Source organism: Leptodactylus fuscus, unplaced genomic scaffold, assembly GCF_031893055.1.
Source record: "Leptodactylus fuscus isolate aLepFus1 unplaced genomic scaffold, aLepFus1.hap2 HAP2_SCAFFOLD_230, whole genome shotgun sequence".
Classification (NCBI taxonomy): domain Eukaryota; kingdom Metazoa; phylum Chordata; class Amphibia; order Anura; family Leptodactylidae; genus Leptodactylus; species Leptodactylus fuscus.
Window position 1 is genome coordinate 120,523 of NW_027440253.1, and position 11,537 is coordinate 132,059.

At 53.5% G+C, this 11,537-nt stretch overlaps 1 protein-coding gene across 3 annotated transcripts in view; it reads left to right on the top strand.

Annotated features, from left to right (window-relative positions):
• Positions 1 to 10,166, top strand: part of LOC142187391 (coiled-coil domain-containing protein 24-like) — a 45,464-nt gene extending 35,298 nt beyond the window's left edge. Inside the window, exons 7-10 of one of the 3 annotated variants that reach the window (XM_075261595.1) lie at positions 1,912 to 1,981; positions 4,566 to 4,665; positions 4,751 to 5,078; positions 9,812 to 10,166. In XM_075261595.1, the coding sequence (XP_075117696.1) occupies positions 1,912 to 1,981; positions 4,566 to 4,665; positions 4,751 to 5,078; positions 9,812 to 10,036 (723 nt within the window). In that variant the 3' untranslated portion in view covers positions 10,037 to 10,166. Of the gene's footprint in view, positions 1 to 1,911; positions 1,982 to 4,565; positions 4,666 to 4,750; positions 6,480 to 9,811 lie in introns of those variants that run through there. The other 2 variants (XM_075261596.1, XM_075261597.1) reach the window with 2 other exon arrangements.
• The last annotated feature ends 1,371 nt before the right edge of the window (positions 10,167 to 11,537 follow it).

Consider the following 11,537-nt stretch of genomic DNA (forward strand, 5'->3'; position numbering starts at 1 on the left):
GTCATTATCCTGTACCCCAAGTATCAGCCTGTAATTATCCTGTACCCCAAGTATCAGCCTGTAATTATCCTGTACCCCAAGTATCAGCCTGTCATTATCCTGTACCCCAAGTATCAGCCTGTAATTATCCTGTACCCCAAGTATCAGCCTGTCATTATCCTGTACCCCAAGTATCAGCCTGTCATTATCCTGTACCCCAAGTATCAGCCTGTCATTATCCTGTACCCCAAGTATCAGCCTGTCATTATCCTGTACCCCAAGTGTCAGCCTGTAATTATCCTGTACCCCAAGTATCAGCCTGTCATTATCCTGTACCCCAAGTGTCAGCCTGTAATTATCCTGTACCCCAAGTATCAGCCTGTAATTATCCTGTACCCCAAGTATCAGCCTGTCATTATCCTGTACCCCAAGTATCAGCCTGTCATTATCCTGTACCCCAAGTATCAGCCTGTCATTATCCTGTACCCCGAGTATCAGCCTGTCATTATCCTGTACCCCGAGTATCAGCCTGTCATTATCCTGTACCCCAAGTATCAGCCTGTCATTATCCTGTACCCCAAGTATCAGCCTGTCATTATCCTGTACCCCAAGTATCAGCCTGTCATTATCCTGTACCCCAAGTATCAGCCTGTCATTATCCTGTACCCCGAGTATCAGCCTGTCATTATCCTGTACCCCGAGTATCAGCCTGTCATTATCCTGTACCCCGAGTATCAGCCTGTCATTACCCTGTACCCCAAGTATCAGCCTGTCATTATCCTGTACCCCGAGTATCAGCCTGTCATTATCCTGTACCCCAAGTATCAGCCTGTCATTATCCTGTACCCCAAGTATCAGCCTGTCATTACCCTGTACCCCAAGTATCAGCCTGTCATTATCCTGTACCCCGAGTATCAGCCTGTCATTATCCTGTACCCCAAGTATCAGCCTGTCATTACCCTGTACCCCGAGTATCAGCCTGTCATTACCCTGTACCCCGAGTATCAGCCTGTCATTATCCTGTACCCCGAGTATCAGCCTGTCATTATCCTGTACCCCAAGTATCAGCCTGTCATTACCCTGTACCCCGAGTATCAGCCTGTCATTACCCTGTACCCCGAGTATCAGCCTGTCATTATCCTGTACCCCGAGTGTCAGCCTGTCATTATCCTGTACCCCGAGTATCAGCCTGTCATTACCCTGTACCCCAAGTATCAGCCTGTCATTATCCTGTACCCCAAGTATCAGCCTGTCATTACCCTGTACCCCAAGTATCAGCCTGCCATTATCCTGTACCCCAAGTATCAGCCTGTCATTACCCTGTACCCCAAGTATCAGCCTGTCATTACCCTGTACCCCAAGTATCAGCCTGTCATTATCCTGTACCCCGAGTGTCAGCCCGTCATTATCCTGTACCCCGAGTATCAGCCCGTCATTATCCTGTACCCCAAGTATCAGCCTGTCATTATCCTGTACCCCGAGTATCAGCCTGTCATTATCCTGTACCCCAAGTATCAGCCTGTCATTACCCTGTACCCCAAGTATCAGCCTGTCATTATCCTGTACCCCAAGTATCAGCCTGTCATTACCCTGTACCCCAAGTATCAGCCTGTCATTATCCTGTACCCCGAGTATCAGCCTGTCACTATCCTGTACCCCAAGTATCAGCCTGTCATTATCCTGTACCCCAAGTATCAGCCTGTCATTACCCTGTACCCCGAGTGAGGATATAACATATATTTCGCCCCCCCTATTATTGTTCCCTATGACAATGTCGCCCCCTGCTGGTTCTTGTGTTATCTGTCCCAGTGTCCCTCCCTATTCCCGTCTCATGTGCTCCTGCGGATTAGTTTGCCCTTCGGGGGTCCCGGGGTCGGGGTTCTGTGTAGATCTGTGTTGGAGAGTAATCTGATTCTTCTTCTGTCCTTGCAGCTTTGTCTGGAGGAGGAGCATCAGTACGGGGAGGAGTTACAGATTCTGGAGGCGGAGCCATCGCTCACAGGTGACCTCCAAACCTGCTGTATAAGATGTGATGTGGGGGCGCTGTCAGTCCGCTCAGTCCCTGCAGGATACGGCCATTCACAGGCAGCGGACTGATTCTGAAATGTGAGATCCCTCTAAATCCTCCAACATCAGGCCGTATACTCCATTCACACTCAGAGCTGCGGTCTGTATTCTGCCGTGGTATCATGTTGTATACTCCAGTCACACTCAGAGCTGCGGTCTGTATTCTGCCGTGGTATCATGTTGTATACTCCAGTCACACCCAGAGCTGCGGTCTGTTCTCTGCTGTGGTATCATGTTGTATACTCCAGTCACACCCAGAGCTGCGGTCTGTATTCTGCCGTGGTATCATGTTGTATACTCCAGTCACACCCAGAGCTGCGGTCTGTATTCTGCTGTGGTATCATGTTGTATACTCCAGTCACACTCAGAGCTGCGGTCTGTATTCTGCCGTGGTATCATGTTGTATACTCCAGTCACACCCAGAGCTGCGGTCTGTACTCTGCTGTGGTATCATGTTGTATACTCCAGTCACACCCAGAGCTGCGGTCTGTATTCTGCCGTGGTATCATGTTGTATACTCCAGTCACACCCAGAGCTGCGGTCTGTATTCTGCTGTGGTATCATGTTGTATACTCCAGTCACACCCAGAGCTGCAGTCTGTTCTCTGCTGTGGTATCATGTTGTATACTCCAGTCACACTCAGAGCTGCGGTCTGTACTCTGCTGTGGTATCATGTTGTATACTCCAGTCACACCCAGAGCTGCAGTCACTATTCTGCTGTGGTATCATGTTGTATACTCCAGTCACACCCAGAGCTGCGGTCTGTACTCTGCCGTGGTATCATGTTGTATACTCCAGTCACACCCAGAGCTGCGGTCTGTACTCTGCTGTGGTATCATGTTGTATACTCCAGTCACACCCAGAGCTGCAGTCACTATTCTGCTGTGGTATCATGTTGTATACTCCAGTCACACCCAGAGCTGCGGTCTGTACTCTGCCGTGGTATCATGTTGTATACTCCAGTCACACCCAGAGCTGCGGTCTGTATTCTGCTGAGGTATCATGTTGTATACTCCAGTCACACCCAGAGCTGCGGTCTGTATTCTGCCGTAGTATCATGTTGTATACTCCAGTCACACCCAGAGCTGCGGTCTGTATTCTGCTGAGGTATCATGTTGTATACTCCAGTCACACCCAGAGCTGCGGTCTGTATTCTGCCGTAGTATCATGTTGTATACTCCAGTCACACCCAGAGCTGCGGTCTGTATTCTGCCGTGGTATCATGTTGTATACTCCAGTCACACCCAGAGCTGCGGTCTGTTCTCTGCTGTGGTATCATGTTGTATACTCCAGTCACACCCAGAGCTGCGGTCTGTATTCTGCCGTGGTATCATGTTGTATACTCCAGTCACACCCAGAGCTGCGGTCTGTATTCTGCCGTGGTATCATGTTGTATACTCCTGTCACACCCAGAGCTGCGGTCTGTATTCTGCTGTGGTATCATGTTGTATACTCCAGTCACACCCAGAGCTGCGGTCTGTTCTCTGCTGTGGTATCATGTTGTATACTCCAGTCACACCCAGAGCTGCGGTCTGTATTCTGCTGTGGTATCATGTTGTATACTCCAGTCACACCCAGAGCTGCGGTCTGTACTCTGCCGTGGTATCATGTTGTATACTCCAGTCACACTCAGAGCTGCGGTCTGTATTCTGCCATGGTATCATGTTGTATACTCCAGTCACACCCAGAGCTGCGGTCTGTTCTCTGCTGTGGTATCATGTTGTATACTCCAGTCACACCCAGAGCTGCGGTCTGTATTCTGCTGTGGTATCATGTTGTATACTCCAGTCACACCCAGAGCTGCGGTCTGTATTCTGCCGTGGTATCATGTTGTATACTCCAGTCACACCCAGAGCTGCGGTCTGTATTCTGCCGTGGTATCATGTTGTATACTCCAGTCACACCCAGAGCTGCGGTCTGTATTCTGCTGTGGTATCATGTTGTATACTCCAGTCACACCCAGAGCTGCGGTCTGTATTCTGCTGTGGTATCATGTTGTATACTCCAGTCACACCCAGAGCTGCGGTCTGTATTCTGCCGTGGTATCATGTTGTATACTCCAGTCACACCCAGAGCTGCGGTCTGTATTCTGCTGTGGTATCATGTTGTATACTCCAGTCACACCCAGAGCTGCGGTCTGTATTCTGCCGTGGTATCATGTTGTATACTCCAGTCACACCCAGAGCTGCGGTCTGTATTCTGCTGTGGTATCATGTTGTATACTCCAGTCACACTCAGAGCTGCGGTCTGTATTCTGCTGTGGTATCATGTTGTATACTCCAGTCACACCCAGAGCTGCGGTCTGTATTCTGCTGAGGTATCATGTTGTATACTCCAGTCACACCCAGAGCTGCGGTCTGTATTCTGCTGTGGTATCATGTTGTATACTCCAGTCACACCCAGAGCTGCGGTCTGTATTCTGCCGTGGTATCATGTTGTATACTCCAGTCACTAATCCTCAGCAGAATTGTGCATGCAGCTCTGGATGTGACTAGAGTCAGGCATTTCATCTGTTGTAGAGCTGAAGGCGGAGCGCAGGATCCTGGAGCGGGACTTACATCTCCAGCAGGTGGCGCCCTCCTCTGTACAGACCTCCAAGATGGCGCTGGGCGGGGGCCGGTAAGGATGAGTCCGTCTCAGCGCGTCTTCTTCCTGGATGTAGCTCCTCCTACTGTGACGGACATGTCTGCTCTTCTCTCTGCAGGTTGTCGCAGCGTTCCCCTGACTTACAGCAGCGGCCCCCCAGGACCCCGTGTCCCCCACATCTAAAGGGGAGGGGAGTGAGAAAAGGTCTCTCAGGGCCCGGGGCCACGGCTTCTGCTACTGCTGCTGCATCTCCAATGAAGAGTCTTGAGGAGCCAGGACCAAGTCTGGAGCAGATCTCAAGGGTCTACCGGGGGAGGGGTCAGATACAAGCTCCGCCCATCAGTTATGAGCTGACCCCAGCAGTGACCCCTGGGAGTGCCCTCCTTTTTCCGCTGCCCCCCAAAGTACAAAGAGCAACCGGCAGCCCCAGCCCGGCCTTCCGCAGGGTGAGGACTCAGCTGATGGAACTGCCCCCCTGAGAGGAGATTGGGGGAGGGGGCAGATCTATTCATCCCTGACATCAGGCAAAGTGCTGTCGCCTGCTCAGGGTCTCGGGGATAGCTCATCCTTCTCACAGCTGAGGGTCTGTTACACTTGTATCCAGCCTAGACAATGCTCTGTGAGCTGCCGGAACCCCAGATGGATACATTGTAACAAAGCAGCAACTCACAGAGCATTGGATAGAAACACTCAGCTGTGATTGAGGAATGTAACGGGGGTGACCTCAGTCACTGACAACGGCAGAGACCCCAACACAACAGCAGAGACCCCGACACAACAGCAGAGGCCCCGACACAACAGCAGAGACTCTGACAACGGCGGAGACCCCGACACAATGAAAGACCCTGAGAACAGCAGAGACTCTGACACAACGGCAGAGACCCCGACACAACGGCAGAGACTCTGACAACGGCGGAGACCCCGACAACGGTAGAGACCTCGACACAATGAAAGACCCTGAGAACAGCAGAGACCCCGACACAACAGCAGAGACTCTGACACAACGACAGAGACCCCGACACAACAGCAGAGACTCTGACACAACGACAAAGACCCCGACACAACAGCAGAGGCTCTGACAACGGCGGAGACCCCGACACAATGGCGGAGACCCCGACAACGGTAGAGACCCCGACACAATGAAAGACCCTTAGAACAGCAGAGACCCCGACACAACGACAAAGACCCCGACACAACGGCAGAGACCCCGACACAACGGCAGAGACCCCGACACAACGGCGGAGACCCCGACACAATGGCGGAGACCCCGACACAATGGCAGAGACCCCGACACAATGGCGGAGACCCCGACACAATGGCGGAGACCCCGACACAATGGCAGAGACCCCGACACAATGAAAGACCCTGAGAACAGCAGAGACCCCGACACAACAGCAGAGACTCTGACAACGGCGGAGACCCCGACACAATGAAAGACCCTGAGAACAGCAGAGACCCCGACACAACAGCAGAGACTCTGACAACGGCGGAGACCCCGACACAATGAAAGACCCCGACACAATGAAAGACCCTGACACAACGACAGAGACCCTGACAACGGTAAAGGAAGAGACGCACAATAGTCTATTAGGACTCGAGGGATGAAGTGCTGGTCACCAGTAGGGGGCTCTCTCATACCCCGGTATTAAGCAGAGATGAATGTGAATGTGTGGCCCCTGTCCTTGTAGCTCAGACTCTGCTCATGCGCCGAGCTCATTGTGTTGTGCAGACGATGGAATCTTCTTCCTGTGGGTGATTCCAGCTCATGGTGTTCTATGTGAGTTGTTTCCATGTGACGATGTCCAGAATATTCTAGGATTTTGTCTCAGTAAAAGGTATAAACCCTGTGTGCACAACTAGTGTGGTCCTTACACCCTATGGTCTCCTGTGCCCGGCTGTAGTGTGGTACTTACACCCTCTGGTCTCCTGTGCCCGGCAGTAGTGTGGTCCTTACCCCCTCTAGTCGCCTGTGCCCGGCTGTAGTGTGGTCCTTACCCCCTCTAGTCTCCTGTGCTCGGCTGTAGTCTGGTCCTTACACCCTATGGTCCGCTGTGCCCGGCTGTAGTGTGGTCCTTACACCCTCTGGTCTCCTGTGCCTGGCTGTAGTGTGGTCCTTACACCCTATGGTCCGCTGTGCCCGGCTGTAGTGTGGTCCTTACCCCCTCTAGTCTCCTGTGCCCGGCTGTAGTGTGGTCCTTACTCCCTATAGTCTCCTGTGCCCGGCTGTAGTGTGGTTCTTACACCCTCTGGTCTCCTGTGCCCGGCTGTAGTGTGGTCCTTTACCCCCTCTAGTCTCCTGTGCCCGGCTGTAGTGTGGTCCTTTACCCCCTCTAGTCTCCTGTGCTCGGCTGTAGTGTGGTCCTTACACCCTATGGTCCGCTGTGCCCGGCTGTAGTGTGGTCCTTACCCCCTCTAGTCTCCTGTGCCCGGCTGTAGTGTGGTCCTTTACCCCCTCTAGTCTCCTGTGCCCGGCTGTAGTGTGGTCCTTACCCCCTCTAGTCTCCTGTGCTCAGCTGTAGTGTGGTCCTTACACCCTATGGTCCGCTGTGCTCGGCTGTAGTGTGGTCCTTACACCCTATGGTCCGCTGTGCCCGGCTGTAGTGTGGTCCTTACACCCTCTGGTCTCCTGTGCCTGGCTGTAGTGTGGTCCTTACACCCTCTGGTCTCCTGTGCCCGACTGTAGTGTGGTCCTTACACCCTATGGTCCGCTGTGCCTGGCTGTAGTGTGGTCCTTACACCCTATGGTCCGCTGTGCCCGGCTGTAGTGTGGTACTTACACCCTCTAGTCTCCTGTGCCCGGCTGTAGTGTGGTCCTTACACCCTATGGTCCGCTGTGCCCGGCTGTAGTGTGGTACTTACACCCTCTGGTCTCCTGTGCCCGGCTGTAGTGTGATCCTTACCCCCTCTAGTCTCCTGTGCTCGGCTGTAGTGTGGTCCTTACACCCTATGGTCCGCTGTGCTCGGCTGTAGTGTGGTCCTTACACCCTATGGTCTCCTGTGCCCGACTGTAGTGTGGTCCTTACACCCTATGGTCCGCTGTGCCCGGCTGTAGTGTGGTACTTACCCCCTCTAGTCTCCTGTGCCCGGCTGTAGTGTGGTACTTACACCCTCTAGTCTCCTGTGCCCGGCTGTAGTGTGGTACTTACACCCTCTGGTCTCCTGTGCCCGGCTGTAGTGTGGTCCTTACCCCCTCTAGTCTCCTGTGCCCGGCTGTAGTGTGGTACTTACACCCTCTAGTCTCCTGTGCCCGGCTGTAGTGTGGTACTTACACCCTCTGGTCTCCTGTGCCCGGCTGTAGTGTGGTCCTTACCCCCTCTAGTCTCCTGTGCTCGGCTGTAGTGTGGTCCTTACACCCTATGGTCCGCTGTGCTCGGCTGTAGTGTGGTCCTTACACCCTATGGTCCGCTGTGCCCGGCTGTAGTGTGGTCCTTACACCCTCTGGTCTCCTGTGCCCGGCTGTAGTGTGGTCCTTACTCCCTATAGTCTCCTGTGCCCGGCTGTAGTGTGGTCCTTACACCCTCTGGTCTCCTGTGCCCGGCTGTAGTGTGGTCCTTACCCCCTCTAGTCTCCTGTGCTCGGCTGTAGTGTGGTCCTTACCCCCTCTAGTCTCCTGTGCCCGGCTGTAGTGTGGTCCTTACACCCTATGGTCCGCTGTGCCCGGCTGTAGTGTGGTCCTTACTCCCTCTAGTCTCCTGTGCCCGGCTGTAGTGTGGTCCTTTACCCCCTCTAGTCTCCTGTGCTCAGCTGTAGTGTGGTCCTTACACCCTATGGTCCGCTGTGCTCGGCTGTAGTGTGGTCCTTACACCCTATGGTCCGCTGTGCCCGGCTGTAGTGTGGTCCTTACACCCTCTGGTCTCCTGTGCCCGGCTGTAGTGTGGTCCTTACCCCCTCTAGTCTCCTGTGCTCGGCTGTAGTGTGGTCCTTACCCCCTCTAGTCTCCTGTGCCCGGCTGTAGTGTGGTCCTTACACCCTATGGTCCGCTGTGCCCGGCTGTAGTGTGGTCCTTACCCCCTCTAGTCTCCTGTGCCCGGCTGTAGTGTGGTCCTTTACCCCCTCTAGTCTCCTGTGCCCGGCTGTAGTGTGGTCCTTACACCCTATGGTCCACTGTGCCCATCTGTAGTGTGGTCCTTACACCCTATGGTCCACTGTGCCCATCTGTAGTGTGGTCCTTACCTCCTCTAGTCTCCTGTGCCCGGCTGTAGTGTGGTCCTTACACCCTATGGTCTCCTGTGCCTGGCTGTAGTCTGGTCCTTACACCCTATGGTCCGCTGTGCTCGGCTGTAGTGTGGTCCTTACACACTATGGTCTCCTGTGCCTGGCTGTAGTGTGGTCCTTACACCCTCTGGTCTCCTGTGCCCGGCTGTAGTGTGGTCCTTACACCCTATGGTCCGCTATGCCTGGCTGTAGTGTGGTCCTTACACCCTATGGTCCGCTGTGCCCGGCTGTAGTGTGGTCCTTACCCCCTCTAGTCTCCTGTGCCCGGCTGTAGTGTGGTCCTTACACCCTATGGTCCGCTCTACATGGCTGTAACATGGTCCTTACACCCTATGGTCTGCTGTACACGACTGTAGTGTGGTCCTTACACCCTATGGTCCGCTGTACACAGCTGTAGTGTGGTCGTTACACCCTATGGTCTCCTGTGCCTGGCTGTAGTGTGGTCCTTACACCCTATGGTCTCCTGTGCCCGGCTGTAGTGTGGTCGTTACACCCTCTGGTCCGCTGTACACAGCTGTAGTCTGGTCCTTACACCCTTTGGTCCGCTGTACACGGCTGTAACATGGTCCTTACACCCTATGGTCTCCTGTGCCCGGCTGTAGTGTGGTCCTTACGCCCTATGGTCTCCTGTGCCCGGCTGTAGTGTGGTCCTTACGCCCTATGGTCTCCTGTGCCCGGCTGTAGTGTGGTCCTTACACCCTCTGGTCTCCTGTGCCTGGCTGTAGTGTGGTACTTACACCCTATGGTCTCCTGTGCCTGGCTGTAGTGTGGTACTTACACCCTATGGTCTCCTGTGCCCGGCTGTAGTGTGGTCCTTACACCCTATGGTCCGCTGTACACGGCTGTAACATGGTCCTTACACCCTATGGTCTCCTGTGCCCGGCTGTAGTGTGGTCCTTACACCCTATGGTCCGCTGTACACGGCTGTAACATGGTCCTTACACCCTATGGTCTCTTATGACAGGTACCATTTTCCCCTTCGTCTCCAGCAGTCACCAGACCGCCCCCTACAGGGCGTCACAGCCAACAGCGGAATCTGAGTACAGCATATAAACTCGTTAATCTGAAGTTTCTGATACCAGAGGACAAGGCCCACAGTGTGACCCCCACCCCCAGAAACATCACTGACACAGGGGTCACAGCAGAGTCAATGACTTTATTTCTGTCAGGACCAAATAAAACGCGGTGAACGTGACACGGTTTCTACGTTTCTTTTAATCTTAATAAGTCATATAAACTACAGGGACATTGAGATTGTGTCCAGCAGGGGGCGACCTCAGCACGCTCCTTGTAAGGGTGTCTTGTGCTTCTGTATAGAGTGTGGGGGTTGGGGCGATGCTACCCCAGGACACAGGGGCAATAAAACAAAACCTAAAGAGATGGACGGCGAATACGTCACCATGAAACACGCGACGCTACACCCTAGGGATGATGCTGAGAGTAATACTGATAGGTGAGGACAACAACTCCCATCAGACACTACAGACATACACTCACATATATATCATCAGCTATGGGGGGGGGTCGCCATTAATAATTTACAGCAGAAGGAAAAAGCGGAAAGGAATGAAGACACAGGACGCGGCGTCACCTGCTGCGCAAGCTGTACGGAACCTGCCAGGGCGACAGCACAGACTGAGCCGTTACAGCAGCTGAGGGTTCGTTACACTTGTTTCTAGACAATGCTGGTGGTCTCGAGACTGATACATTGTAACAAACTATCAGCCTGACAGGAGGGAGGTTTGTGCTGCTGGTGCAACTGTAACAAACCTTCAGCTGTGAGCAGGACAAATCCAGAATGGGCATGAAACTGGAAACGTCTGATGGGGCCCCTGAGTGCTAGGGGCCCCACTAATCATGTTGGCACCAGTTTGGGCAGTGAATAAATCCAGGGCCCAGTCTGTGATGTGGGAATGCAGAGAATGGGGGTCACTGTTGGAGCGCCCCCGACATGTCACTAACATACAGTACAGAGGCTTGTGTCGTGTCAATGTGCTGGGGTATAACCATGAGGTATTTCTAACGCAAGGCCCCTGTGGCCCCCCCCCGCTCAGGGGCCCGGAGCCTGCTCCTTAGTGTCTAAGTGCCTTGTGCTGCTGGTCTAATACTGGCGGATTCTTCTGGTTATTTGTGCTCATGACATCACAGTTCATTGCTGGTGATGTCACAGGTAGCCGCAGTGTAGATACAGTGTATCCCGCCTCCATGATGACCTCAGGAGGATGAACGTTACATGAGGCGGTGCAGTGTCATGTGACATGTCCTGGCGCGACAAATGGAAACCGTGAAATGTCAACCGTTCCCGATGTGCAGATGTGAATGGCGTCTTAGTGGTGCGGCTCACCAGACTGAAATCCTCCAAAAAAAATTCAGTCACCATCAAAAATCGTACACGTGTGACCCGAGGCGGTGAGCGTGCTCTTCCTCATCGCTCCATTCTAGTGGTCTCTGTATTAACAGACCTGGAATCTCATCACATTGTGGTCACATCAGCAGCAGCACATTCAGGATATGGATTCGCCCAAGGGCCACACAGGGCCCCGCCAGCAAACTACAACCTGTAAACGCGTCATGCAATAAAGATACCTGGAGGATGCTGAGCGTTCTAGTCCTACGCCTAAGTCAGGTGTCACTACATCATTGCACAACACCCCACAATGTAACCGGGGGAGGGGAAAACGTCAGGCGGT